The sequence below is a fragment of the Perognathus longimembris genome, chromosome 7 (assembly GCF_023159225.1).
Source record: "Perognathus longimembris pacificus isolate PPM17 chromosome 7, ASM2315922v1, whole genome shotgun sequence".
In the NCBI taxonomy this organism is placed as follows: domain Eukaryota; kingdom Metazoa; phylum Chordata; class Mammalia; order Rodentia; family Heteromyidae; genus Perognathus; species Perognathus longimembris.
In genome coordinates, this window is record NC_063167.1 from 16817909 (window position 1) to 16831691 (window position 13783).

General features: G+C 59.2%; 1 protein-coding gene across 1 annotated transcript; it reads right to left on the reverse strand.

The window, feature by feature from the left end:
• Positions 1 to 715: 715 nt before the first annotated feature.
• Map3k6 (mitogen-activated protein kinase kinase kinase 6) lies at positions 716 to 13257 on the reverse strand. The gene is given in 30 exon segments (XM_048350613.1): positions 716 to 1091; positions 1282 to 1358; positions 1850 to 1923; positions 1996 to 2102; positions 2185 to 2356; positions 2640 to 2745; positions 3016 to 3234; positions 3321 to 3474; positions 3733 to 3871; positions 3963 to 4155; positions 4237 to 4394; positions 4867 to 4888; positions 4890 to 4973; positions 5182 to 5318; positions 5544 to 5671; positions 6521 to 6654; positions 6747 to 6834; positions 7002 to 7097; positions 7179 to 7225; positions 7746 to 7853; positions 7931 to 8093; positions 8256 to 8415; positions 8774 to 8886; positions 8970 to 9140; positions 9506 to 9612; positions 10340 to 10508; positions 10610 to 10800; positions 11277 to 11300; positions 11395 to 11534; positions 12746 to 13257. Coding segments are annotated over 30 exon segments (3918 nt in total). The 5' UTR covers positions 13092 to 13257; the 3' UTR covers positions 716 to 1000.
• Positions 13258 to 13783: the final 526 nt, after the last annotated feature.

Below are 13783 nucleotides of genomic sequence, written 5' to 3' on the forward strand. Positions count from 1 at the left end.
TGGGCAGGGAAGTAGGACAGGGAGATAAAGTGTTATAAGAAAGGGGGAGGGGGGAGTGAAGGAAGCCAGATCTGTAAGGGACATCAGACACAGAGAGACCTCGGGAGGCTCCTCTTCAGATACTCGCCATACACACCTCTCTGAAGTTCAAAGACAAATGCTTATATGAAAATGTTCTGTTGAATAGTCTTTGGTAAGGTTGGGGATGGTGCTGCACACCTACAATCCCAGCTACTTGGAGGTGGAGACAGGTGGATCCAGAATTCAAGGCCAGCATAGCTAAAAGCAGTGAAAGTCAGCCTCACTAGATATTTGTCTTTGATCAGGCTCTCACACTTATTTATGACCCTAGCTACTCCGGAGGCTGAGATCTGAGGATCATGGTTCAAATCCAGTCTGGGAGGGAAAGTCCATAAGACTCTTACCTCCAATTAACCACCAAAAAGCCAGAAGCAGAGCTGTGGCTCAAGTGGTAGAGCACTAGCCTTGAGCATTAAAGCTCAGGGACAGCACTCAAGCTCCAGAACTAGTGCATGCACATGCGCGTACACACACACATACGTACAAAATTAGCAGTGAAAACCCATCTCAAAAACAAAAGGGTTAAGGCTATGGCTCAAGTGGTGGAGTACCTGAGCTCAGTCCCAGCATCACACACACACACACACACACACACACACACACACACACACACACACACACACACAGAGTTTGGACTTTATTTGGGGATTGGGATTCTAGCTTATTGGTAGAGTGCTGGCTTAGCCAGCCAGCTTCAGGGCCTGAGTTTGGTTGCCAACACCAAAAGAAAAAAAAAGAAAGTCTTTGGTACGCTCGAGTGCCTCCTCTTGGTCCCCCGACACACGGATGCTAGGCCTGGGCTCTGCCTGGCTCCACCGGCCTGGCCTGTAGTTGCCCTTGGATCCTCAGGCAGAGTGTCAGCAGTTGCTCCTGTCTTCTCAGTTCATCTGTCTGTGCGTCTTTCCTGCCTCTGCTGTCTTCATTCAGCTTCCCGAGGCCCTGTGGTCACTAGCGTGGATCCTGTTCGCTGTGCCAAGATGGCTCTCCAGATTCGGCATACCATCCCTCCTCTGGGGAGAGCATAATCTATGTGGCTCAGCCAGAAGAAGGCCCGGGCTCTCTCTGGTAGCCACTCTCAGCCCAATGCTGCTCTGTCCCGAAGGGATCTGGGTGAACCTAGGCAGGCTTGCAGCTAGGGGTGGGGGAAGGCTGGTCGTGAGGCCTAGTGCACGGTTCCTTCCTGGAGGGCCCAGGGTGTACCTGATTCGGGTGTAGAGGAGGTCGTCTCGAGTGGCACAGGTGAGAAGAGCATTCAGGGTGAAGCTGTGGTTCAGCAGCTAGTTGTCGAACACGACCCACAGAAACAGAGAGAAATAAGATGACTGAAAGATGCATCTGGAGATACGGGTACTTCCTTCCACTACCAAAATGCTAAGGCAGGTCCCGTTTAACCCATCCAGACAAGGAGTGGTGCAGTAAGGAGGGCTCCCCCAGTTTCCTCTGCAGCAGTGGGAAGAGAGGGAAGCACTGAGCTGGGCGCTGGTGGCTCACGCCTATAATCCTAGCTACTCAGGAGGCTGAGATCTGAGAATCCAGGTTCAAAACCAGCCTGGGCAAGAAAGTCCTTGAGATTCTCTAACCACCAGAAAACTGGAAGTGGAGCTGTAGCTCCAAGTAGTAGAGTGTTAGCCTTGAGCAAAAGAGCTCAAGGACAGCACCCAGGTCCTGAGTTCAAGACCCACAACTAACCAAAAAGTATAAGGAAAGATGGACAGAGATGGAGTGGTGGGTGGTGGGGGTCAGGGATGGCCAGCATGCACATCCTCACCGTGTGGATGGTGCCCGAGTCCACACGTAGTTCCTGTAGCCACTGCACCAGGCCCTGGTCTGTGGGGAGAGAGGCTGTCAAGAGGTCAGGTGAGCTGGAAGTGCCTTCAGCCAGAGGCGCTCTCACGCGGAACCCCAGCGGCTCACCAGGGGGCTGGGGCGCACAGGCGCCAGTCTCCGCGTTCACCCGCTGCAGGGCCCGCTGCAGCAGGGCTTGGCACTCCCGCTCCTTCTCCTCCAGGATTTCCCGCAGCCTGTTGGAGGGCAGGAGTAGAATGGAGGAGCCAGTGTGTTGAAGAATGAGCAGATCGTCTGGACGCTTCCCAGGGACCTTACCTGTTCGTCTCCGCTCGCAAGAGGCCCAGCTGCACGATCAGAGCTGGGGGCTCCTGCTTGGCTTCTGCGGGGAGCTGGCTGGGCGGAATCGGGGAGTCCTGCTGTCTCTGCCGGGCCTCTCCTTTTTTACTTAACTCCTCTGACCTCGGAGAGACGGCCTTCTTCTCTCCCTCTGTCAATCCAAGCGGGGCGAGATCAGACAGGGCAAGATGCTGGTTTGAGACCCCCCCCAACCACCACCTAGGTACTAGCGGTGAGGGTAGTTTAGGAAAAGGGCCCTGGGCAGTGACCCAACTGGGCCAGTCTGAGAGGCTAATGAAGTCACTTTCCCATGGGCTCCATCCCACCTAGCCAAGCCAAGCTGCAACCCTCTCCATCCTGTGCTCGCCACCCCCCCCCAAAGCGCCACACCCGCGTCCGTGTAGGCTGGGGGACTCCAGCCAGCCCAACCGCACCAGAGTCCAGCGCGGCCAGGGTGGCCCGGACGGCACGGCTGAGCAGCGAGTCCAGCACGAACATCCAGTGTGGACGGATCTGGCGCCTGCGGAGGATCTGCTTCACCTGGACGGGGGAGAGGGTGTGGCGGAGATCGCTGAGCCTCAGAGTGGGCCTTGCCAGAGAAAGACCTAGAAAGTTTTCTGCCTAAAGCGAGTGAGGTGGGGGGCTTGGGGTCAAGGGAGGCGCTGGGCTGCTAGGACCGGCCAGACGCGCATCTTCTTCACAGAGGAGACATGGTGTGCTCATCATTAAGTCCTTGCAGATTTCCAGCACAAGGATGATAGAACCCTTGCCACCCGACAGCCCTAACCCCGGCGGCGGCTGCGTCCTCACCGCGTCCGGGAAGGCAAAGAGCGGCCCGTGGAGAAGGGAAGGCCCAAGACCCTGGGCTCGCAGCTGTGCTTGCAGCACCCCAAGTTCCTGGGCCAGCTGCCGGCGGTTGGGGGTGTGAATGTACGCCCCAAGGCAGCGCAGCAGCTGTTCCACATGATTCCTGCTCAGGTGGGAACCCTGAGAAAGAGAGGGGCGGTCGGCAAGTGTCCCCTCATGAACCTAGAGAGCTACTGAGTGGTGGGGAGAGACAATCAGCCACCCTGGTCCACGTTCCACCACCAGGGCCCCCGGGGGGAGGCCCCCACCTGCTCCTGGCACAGACTCTCGGCCAGCGTGGGCAGCTCCTGGCCCAGCACGGCTGCCAGCATGGCCCGGCGCTTGCTCTCCTGGTGCAGCAGGCTCAGCCCTGAGCTCTCCTCGGGAGACGTGGGCTCCTCGGCCCCGGGCTCCTCCGGCACCCTGGGCAGAGTGGGAAGCGGCTGATGGAGACTCTCACTCAGGGTTTGAAGCTGGGTCCACCTCCCAGGAATAATGAGGTGGAGGTGAGGTGAGGGCGGCAAGCACACGGGAGGGTGGCCGAGAGAAAGCAGGTAAGTACCAGATGCCAACGTGCAAGTGGTCATGGTGCCCAGGCTTCCAAGAAGGGCACCCTCCACCCCACCCCCATCCAAGGCAAAACCAGGCAAAGGGGACCCAGCGGAGGGTCCCAGATCTCACCGTAGCTGGCTGGTGTCTCCGTAGCTGAGGCAGCGCTTCGGGGGGCTGGGTGGGTGCTGCGAAGGTGCCTGCGGGCTTGGGAACGTCTGGGACTGGGTGGCCGGATCAGCTGGAGGAATGGGGCGGGCCGGAGCGGCATCTGAGGGAGGAAAAAGGTGTCAGCGCTTAGCCTGCACAGCCGCTCTGCGCTGCTGGACGGCAGTGAAGACTGTCCCTCACTTCCACAGCACCTGGGGGCCGGAGGGCGTGGCGAGGGGAGCCCGGACTGCGGCTCCTCTTCCCCGGCTGCAGGAAGGGGTCCTCCAGCAGTGCTTGGGCGCTGGCGCGGACACAGGGATCCGGCTCAAAAGTACGGAGGAGGAAGGCTTGGGCCTCCGCGGATAGAGAGCTGGGCATGGGTGGGTGCACCTTGTACATGCCCACCTGGGGAGAGGAGACAGGAAGGGAGTGTAAGAGTCAAGCTTAGGACAGCAGTGCCGCACCTAATCTCCATGAGGCTCTCACCTGAAACATGGCAGCCTGAGGGCTCCCCAGCTCGTGGAAGGGTGGGTGGCCTGTGGCCATCTCAATCACCGTGCAGCCCAGTGACCAGATGTCAGCTGCCTTCCCATACCCGCGTGGACCCTGGTCAATGATCTCTGGGGCCATATACTGCAGAGTCCCTAGGACAAGAGCAGAGCAACCATGCCCACCTAGACTTTAGCACAGGAGCAAGGGGCCACCATCACCCCCTCTGGCTGCCTGCACCCACGCTGAGCTTATTATCCAAAACACTTCCCATTGCCTACCTTGGTGAGCAAACATCCGTGCTACCCTAGGCTTCATCATTCGGCAGGGCTCCATCGTTACTGCTAGGCTGCATTGCCTTCATGGAGTCCATCACATCATGTATCTAACGTTGTGTCACCCACCTATGCTACCACCCACTTGGGCCACCGTGGCCTGCCTCAACACCAGGGCTCCAGTTTCATGCATTCAATCGCATCGGTTATCCAAGTTCCTCTTCTAGGTTCTATCAATTCTCTGCTGGCCCAATTAATCACCTGCCTAGGCTCATCCTGCATTAGAGCTATAACTCCATGCTTAAAGGAAATGCCATTCCCTGGGAGGACCCGAGTTCTGTATCCCCACTACCTGTGAAGGTCTCCGTGCACGGTGGTGATGCCTGCCAGCCGTTTGGAGGTGCCGAAATCCGAAATCTTGAGCAGCCCACTGAAGGTATTGATTAGCACGTTGTCACCCTGGTCGGAATGGACATTGTGCTTTGTGAGACACTGGGCTGGCCCTCGACACAGACCCTTCTCCTGGGACTCCATCACTCAGGGATGTCAGGCCGGCTAGGCCTCTATCAACTCCCTCCTCTGCCATTCCTCACAGATGCCCCATTGGAAATGGGTGCCACCACCTCCCTGCCTCTAGCCAACTAGTGGGTGCAGACACAGAGCTGACCTTGATGTCCCGGTGCACAATGCGGTTGTCATGCAGGTAGCTGAGCCCCTGCAAGATCTGCCGGGTGTAGAAACTGATAGTGCTCTCGTTGTCCTTCAGAGGTCCCCACACTGACCGCAGCAGGGAGGACAAGCTGCCTGGGCAGATACAGTCCCAGTTCATCCTTGGAACCCACTGGCTCCACCCACATCTTCCTGCTCCAAGGCCCAGACACACCTAGACACATCACTAACCACACACTCAGTCAGCGAGTTCTGGGAGACACCACCCACACGCGCTAGGGCTCATTTCCCTCCAGGGTTCTCCGCCCCTGCCTGGCGCCATTCCTCTGCCCCACATGTCAGGTTTCACTCCCATCCCACCTCCAGGCACTTCTTCCATGAAGATCTTCAGGTATCCGCCCTGGCTGGCTGAGCCCAGGTAGCGCACGATGTTCTTGTGGCGCAGGCGTTTGTGGAGAGCGATCTCTTCGTGCAGGGGCTGAGAGAACCTGGGGAGTTAGGAGAGAGAGGGTGATTGGGGTTGGGTAGGAGTTGCTCACATCTGTAATCCTAGCTACTCAGAAAGCTGAGATCTGGGGATCTGGGTTCAAAGCCAGCCTGGACAAGAAAGTCTGTAAGAATCGTGCCTCTAATTAACCATCGAAAAGACAGAAGTAAATGGAGTTGTGGCTCAAGTGGCAGAGCCTTGAGCAAAAAAGCTAAAGGGGGGGCTGGGGAGATAGCCTAGTGGCAAGAGTGCCTGCCTCGGATACACGAGGCCCTAGGTTCGATTCCCCAGCACCACATATACAGAAAAACGGCCAGAAGCGGCGCTGTGGCTCAAGTGGTGGAGTGCTAGCCTTGAGCGGGAAGAAGCCAGGGACAGTGCTCAGGCCCTGAGTCCAAGGCCCAGGACTGGCCAAAAAAAAAAAAAAAAAAAAAAAAGCTAAGGGGCCGTGCCCAGGCCCTGAGATCAAGCCCCAGGACCAACATGCACGCACGCACATACACGCACACACGCGCACACACACGCATGCATGCACACACACACACACAAAAATTTGGGCAGAGATGTTCTCCCTAATCCTATACCAGCAAGGCTAGGCCCCCTAGGCCCACAAGGCCCTCCCTAACCTCACCCTTCCGATAGCCCCGCCCACAGACCACCTCAGGCTTAGCCCCGCCTTCCACAACCTTCTGCCAGGCCCATGGCTCCAGGTCACAGCCCACGGGGTCTAGCTGGACCTCCCCCAGCTTTTGGCCACTGTCCATTAGAAATCCTTCTGTAGGTCCCCTTGCTGGGTCTGCTGACGCCCGCCCTCTTGAGCTCCTGAATCCACACGGCCCAACACACCAACCTGCTATCCCGTTCTGGGATCTCCTTGATGGCAATTCGGACTTTGGTGTGCCGCTCGCGTCCTGCGTACACCACCCCGTAGGTGCCTTTGCCCAGCACCAGCCTCTCACCAGTCTCCGAGTATTCATAATCAAACTACAGGGCGAGGGACAGCAGGACTCAGCAGGGCCCGGAACCCTTCCCTTCTCTCTCTCCCAGCCCCCCAGAGCCCCCTTCCACATCCTCACCTCCAGCACCTCCCCCACGCCCACCGCCTCCTCCACGCGGGTTGTAGAATCTGGATTTGTCACCACGCCCTGAATCAGGCCGCAGAACCTGAGGGATGGGAGAGGTGGGAGAGGTCAGGCAGGAGGGGCATCCTGGACAAGAACCAACCCCTGGGGGGGGGGGAGAGCCCCTGGGGGTTGCCAACCCTCCCCTTCTCTCATTTCCCCAAGCCCTCCCCTCCCCACCAAGTCTGCCAACCCTGAAAGGCCGCGCACCACTGGCAGCGCTCCACGCTGGGAAAGCACAGCTGGAGGTCCTGCGCGGGAGGCAGCGCATAGAGGAAGCAGCAGCGCTCATCCCTCTTGGAGACACTGGGGAAGGGTGGAGGGAGACACCAGTGAGCCCCAGCCCCAGGGCGGTGGCCCAGCCAGCCCGCAGGTCCTGCCTCTCACCTGACACCACAAAGGGAGGTCACTGGGAAGGTCCAGGTGGAGGGATCCTGTTGTGGGAAGAAAGAGGGCTTAGCTGGGCACTGGCTCCTGCTTGTAGTCCTTGCTCTTCAGGAGGCAGAGATCTGAGGATTGGGGTTGGAAGCTAACTAAGGCAGGAAAGTGTGTGAGACTCTATCTCCCACTAACCAGCAACATGGCAGCAGTGGAACTGTGGCTTCAGTGGTAGAGTGCCAGCCTTGGCTGGAAAAGTTGCGGGACAGTGCCCAGGTTCTGGTACTGGAATGTTGACATGTTTGTGCTCTCTCTCTCTCTCTCTTTCTCTCTCTCTCTCTCACACACACACGGAGGAGAAGGAACAGAAAAAAGAAGAGGAGGAGGAAGAAGAAGAGGTGGAGGAGGAGGAAGAAGAGAAGGAAGAGGAGGAGGAGGAGGAGGAGAAAATGAAGAGGAGGAGGAGAAGAAAATGAAGAGGAGGAGGAGAAGGGTGCTGGGGGAGGGTGCTGGGATGGGAGAAAGGCTTGGAGATGAGAGAAAGGCCCGAAGGAAGCACATTTCAGGGCGGCTCACCTGGGTCTCTGGCTCCAGCAGACTTAGGGTCACTGCAGTCACTGGGTCAGTACCCTGAACCTCAAGCTTTGCGGGCAGCAGTACTTTGTTCAATTCCAGAACCAGCACCTGGGCGCAGAGGGGAGGGACGATCAGTCAGAAGAGGCTCACTCCTTTCCTGGGTCTTCCCTACCCACGGGCCTCACCAGGCACTGCTCCTCGCGGGGACAGTCTCTCTGGAAAGGCTGGCAGGACTGGAACAAGAAGTGGAGCCAGAAGTGGGCATGCAGCGGGGGGCCCCCCGAGGGCTCCGGAGTAGGTCGGAAGTGCTGGTAGAGCAGGAAGGTTTCCATCACTGACACCAGGTACCTGTGGGCACCACCTTGTCCTCAGCTCCACCCAGCTGGCACTGCCAGGCTGGATGTCACTGGGCATGGGGTGGTGTGGACCTTGGGGTTCAGACTAGAGTGCCAGTGGACAGGGGTGCAGGAGCCAATAGCCCAGGCCAGGAATGTAAGAAGGGCCACTCACCATATGGGGGCATTGAGTTTGTACAGCTGCTCCGCGGCCAGCACCACCCGGATGGGGTCGTTAGCGAGGATCTGGGCTCCCAGGTAGAAGCCTACATCCCAGTAATACTGCATCTTCTCCACGCAGCCTTTGCGGCCCAGCAGGCAGCCCAGCTTCATGCCTGAGGGAGGGGGCATGAGCTCGGTGAGCACGAGTGCAGGGCTGGGCAAGGCCCAAGTGCAGGGACACAGATATGGGTGTGGTAAGCTCACAGGTGGGTGGGGGGCATGGCTCAAGTGGCAGAACGCATGCTCAGGAAGCAGCAAGCATGAAGCCCTGAGTTCAAACCCCTGTACCACTCAGTACAGACAAGTGAGGGCTGGGGCTCCAGGGGATGCAAAATCCAGTGTGTAACGAACACACGCTGCAGCGCGGCAACCATTGTGGCTCAGGGCCTCCTGAGGGCCCGGAAGAGGCATAAGGAGGAGCGCAGTGGGGGCATGAACGAGCCAGCTTGGGAGCTGGGGGAGCGGGCTCACCTATCAACTGGAGCTCCTCCGAGTCCTCGAAGTGTTGCCCGGCTGCGATGAGGAGCACGGCCGCGTTGATGCCGGAGTGCAGGCTGGGCTCCACATCGAAGGCCTTGCGGTACCTGGGGCCAGGATGGAGTGGGTGAGGCCCAGGTAAGCCCCGCCCCCATCCCACTGGCTCCGCCCTCTCTCCTGTACTCCTTACCAGTGATAGGCTTGCTCCAGATGTCCGACATCCTGGAATCCAGAGCTGAAGAACATGTCCTTGTAGACGCGGCCACACATGCAGTACAGATCAGGTGCCACGGGGCCCTCAAACTGGACCAGGGGCAGCAGCACAGCCAGCGCCTTCTCCCGGTCCCCAGGCCTGTTCCTCCTAGGGACAAGGGGAAGTGCACTCAGTATCATCCCCATGGCTCTGACCCAATCAATCTACTGGCCCTAAAAAGCAGGGCTCTTTCTAGGGTCCTGACCTTGGCCCCCCACCCCCTTAGATGAAACCAGCCCTGGTCACCACTGACCTCTGGGTCAGTAGTGACAGGAGCAGTCACTTTGGACAGCTGAGACCACGCTGAAGCTGGCACCACCTCTCCTGTCCCCACCAGATAGCAGTAACCCAGAGCGAGGCTCGTTTTGGGTCAGATCCCCGGTCAGCAAATTCCTGGAAGTGCAGGGGTCCCAGGCTGCAGGGCCCCGGGCCCAGAGGCCACCCTGCAGCTCACAGCCCTGCTCCACACTCACCGGTTGAGGGCAAACGTGTAGTGGAAGCAGATATTGTGCTGCTCAGCCACATCACAGGTGGGCAAGGCCTGCAGCGTCTCCACCAGCTCAATGATGGCCGAGTAGTCCTGTGTGAAGGAACTGGCGTGAGGAGCCCTCAACCTGGAGGAATCCTAAAGCAGGGTTCCTGCCCAGACTCTGTACACCTCCGCCAGGCCTGGCAGGCCACACCTCGTGTGGCAAATCCACTGTGTGCCCTGTGCTGCTGGCTCCCACCTCACAACAAAGCGGAGAAGTGGCTAAACTGGTAGAGCACCAGCCTTGAGCAAAGAAAGCCAAGCAGCCGGGCAGCAGTGGCTCCCCACCTGTAATCTCTACGTAGGAGGCTTAGATCTGAGAAGCGTAGTGAGAAGCCAGTCTGGGCAGGAAAGTCTGTGAGACACTTATGTCCAATTAATCACCAGAAAAAAGACAGAAGTAGAGATGTGTGGCACTAGTTCTGAGCAAAATAAGCTTAGGGACAGTGTCTCCACTCTGAGTTCAAGTCCCAGGACACTCTCTCTCTCTCTCTCTCTCTCTCTCTCTCTCACACACACACACACACACACGCACGCACGCACACCAGCAAAAGTGGTTGGGAGACTCCAAGTTCAAGCCTCAGTACTAGCATCAGAGAGAGAGAGGGAGAGAGAGAGAGACACAAAGAGAGAGAGATCACTAACATCTGTCCTGGGAGGCAATGATGTCATCATTCCCTACTGCAAATAAGGAAATTGAGGCTCAGAGAGGTTAGACAATTTGCTCAAAGCTAGCAGTGACCAAATGGCCCAACCTGCCACCAACAATGCCACTCACCTGCACATCACGGTAGGACAGCAAGAGGTTCATGATGATGTCAGGAGTCAGCAGTTCCACGCTGTCCAGTCTCCTCTGCAGGCGAGCCAGCTCCTGCCTCAGCTGCGGCCCACTGAACCGCTCTCGGGCCTGCCGGATACTCTGCCGAATAGTCTCCCGGAAATAGCCACTGGTGCCCAGGCCAAGAGAGGGAGAGAAAGTGGTGAGCCTGTCCTTCTGCCCCCGCCCTCTGTACCCTCACCAGTCTCCTCTTGGTTGGGCCCCCATTACCAAGAGTCCATGGGTGTGGCCTCCAGCAGACGGGCAAGCCGGCTCACCAGCGGAGTGAGCAGAGCCTCGGTGCCCGCCCCAGCCTGTACCAGCCCATCAGCCATGCCCCTCAGGAGGCCTGCATCACCACACAGCACCCGGCCAGCGGCCGTCACCACATAGGGGATCAATGTGTAGCTGCCAGTGCAATCCTGGTGGGAGGGAGGCAGGAGTTGGTGGAGGTCATGAGAGGGGGACAAGAAGGGGTCAGAGGTCAGTACCAGCGAGGATTGGGATAATAGGAAAGAGCCACACTTCATCAAAGGGAGGTTGCTGAGAACTGAGGGTTACATAGATGTCATGGAACCTTAAGAGGTCAGAGGTAACTGAGGAGACAAGAATATTAGTGAGGGGCTGGGAATATGGCCTAGTGGCAAGAGTACTTGCCTTGTATACATGAAGCTCTGGGTTCAATTCCCCAGCACCACATATATAGAAAACGGCCAGAAGGGGCGCTGTGGCTCAAGTGGCAGAGTGCTAGCCTTGAGCGGGAAGAAGCCAGGGACAGTGCTCAGGCCCTGAGTCCAAGGCCCAGGACTGGCCAAAAAAAAAAAAAAAAAAAAAAAAAGAATATTAGTGAGGTCAGAGGTCAAAGGGCACACAAGAATGAGAAATGGATTCTGCTCACCGAATTCTTCTGGAAAACATCCTCCTGCAGAAGGAAAACCATGAGATGTTAGTATTCTGGGTAGGCCTCTTGCCAACCTTCACCTGCCCCCTCCTCCCCCAGCCCCTTGGCCACTTACACGCAGGGCCTGCAGGTCAGGGAGGTCAGCTTGGGAGCAGAGGAGCACGTTGTTGGTCATGCTGAAGCTCTCCCGCACACCAAGATGGTAGAACAGGGAGGGCTGTGCCAGGGAGCTGCTCACCTCCAGCACCAACACATCTGTGGGTACAGGGGTACAAGCCCTGAGCCCCAAAGCCCAGGGGAGGAAGCCTGGGGGTGCAGCCTGGCTCCACCTGCCTTGCTGTGGGACTCCAGCCGGATCTAGTTCTGCTCTGGGCCTGTTTCCCCACTTGAGGGCTCCCCACCCCCCCAGTGCTACAGTAGGAGGGCAGGAGAGGAAAGGGTGATCCCTGTGTGGGTGGGCTCACTGGCCTGGGGCCCTGACTCTCCTGTGCAGTCTGTGAGCACCACAATTAGGGGTCAGGCTGTGATCAGGCGCAGAGCTTGTTCAGCCTAGACTCTTGAAAGCAGCCAGGTCCATCACCAGTGTGTAGACAAGCTGTACCTGTGCCTGTGTCATTTACTGTGCCCACCTGTATCTTTGTGTCTGCTAAGTGCTTCTGTGAGTCAACATAGATGTGATTTGAGTCCATTGTAAGACTCTGTCTCTTTGTGTCCTCATGGTCACATCAACCTTAATATCCAGGCAGTCATTTTCTTGTGCATTCAGGAAACCCGGGTTCCGGGACTCCGTGAACAAATAAAGCGCGGAGGCGGACATCTGGGTTGATGGGAGGGAGGGGTGACCCTGGCCTTCGGGTGTCGCCACAGGCCTTCCGGCCATGTCTCCGGCTCCTGGACAGCGGGTTCTCTGAAGCTAAGTTTCCTCGCCCGAGGCCCAGTCCCGGTCCCGGCGCTTCACTTTCCGACTCTCTAGCCCGATCCGTGGCAGTGGTAATACCAGGATCTCTAAACCCCAGCTCTAGGGGACCGGCCCCTCCAACCTCCTCCTGGCTGGCTTGGCCCTCAGTAGCCCCAGGTGAGATCACCCCACGTGGGTGCTAAGGCCCCAGCAGAGAACCAGGCGGCCTTCCTTTCTTAACCACGCCCCAATTGTAAACCCCGCCCTGCTCAGCCCTGGGCACCGCCCCTTAGGAAGGGTGCTTCACTTCCAACCCTGAACCCCAAAGCCAAGCCAAGCCTAGATCCCTCAATCTAATGTTGAACCTGGTCACAGCCCAGAGCCCCTGAGTCGCACAGTCATCACTGCCCCATAGCTAACTCACCGCAAGCCCCTGGACCCGGTATTCCCCTCCACCGACTCAGGGCCCCGCCCAGCCCTCATCCAGCCCCGCCCCCAGCCCCGCCCCCGCCCAGCCCACTCCCCGGCCCGCCCCGGCCCCGCCCACGCCCACGCCCCCGGCGCCTACCCGCGTTGTAGAAGGAGTCCAGCGCCGCCGTGTCGCCCAGCGCCAGGGTTCCGAAAGGCAAGCTGTGCAGCCGGGGTGCGGGCCGGGGCCCCTGGAGCTGCGCACAGGCCTCGCGCAGGCAGCGCAGGGGCAGCGGCTCCACCTCAGCGCCCGCCCCAGGCTCCTCCACCCCGGGCTGCGGCTCTCGGGTCAGCACGTAGACCACGCTGAGCGGCCGGCTCCGCGCGCAGCCCCGGCCCGGAGACGCAGCCAGCGGCCGGCCCCGGCTCAGCGCCTCGGCCAGCGGGTCCTGCCAGCAACTGCCCGCGCGCTCCAAGGTCCCGGACCCGGGGCACGGCCCCTCCATGCGGGGACGCTGCGGCGCCAGGGGCCCGGAGCAGAGCCGGAGCCTGGGGCGCCGGGGCAGCCTGGGGTCAAGGCCCGAGAATCCCTTAGGAGATCTGAGGAGCCAGACACCCACCGGACGTCCCGTTCCAGAAATCCAGTAGAGCGCACACGCGCGAGGTCCCGAGGGTCGGAAATCCGGGACTGGGCTCCCAGAATCGGGGGTGCTGGTGCTCTGAGGCTCAGGAGTCACCGGGGCGCCCTAGATCCGGTCGGCAGAGCCGGCCGCCCCGACTTCCCTGGGGAGCGCCGGCAAACACTCTGTCCTGCCCGCCCTGCCCAGCCCTTTTCCGAACTGGGAAAGCTCCACCCACAGCCCTGGGGCAGCGCCGCTCCCCGGGCGGCTGCGGACCGACACCCTCTCCCTCCTCTCCCGCCAGAACCTCCGACAGTGGCGTCTTCCGGAACTGCCTCGCCCCGGTGCGGGCCACCGGAGGTGCAGGCCACCGGAGACGGCTGGCAGCAGATGCCCGTCAGATGCCTGCCCAGGCCAGGGCCGGGAACAGGCCGGGATCCCCTGAATGAACTGGACCTCAGAGCACAGGGAGCAGCAGCCCTGGGGCCTGCCTGGCACCTGATTTTCTTTTCCCCCAGAATCCCACCTGCTATAGGGCCATGCTGACCTATGACCTCCACCCGGAGCACAACCATGAG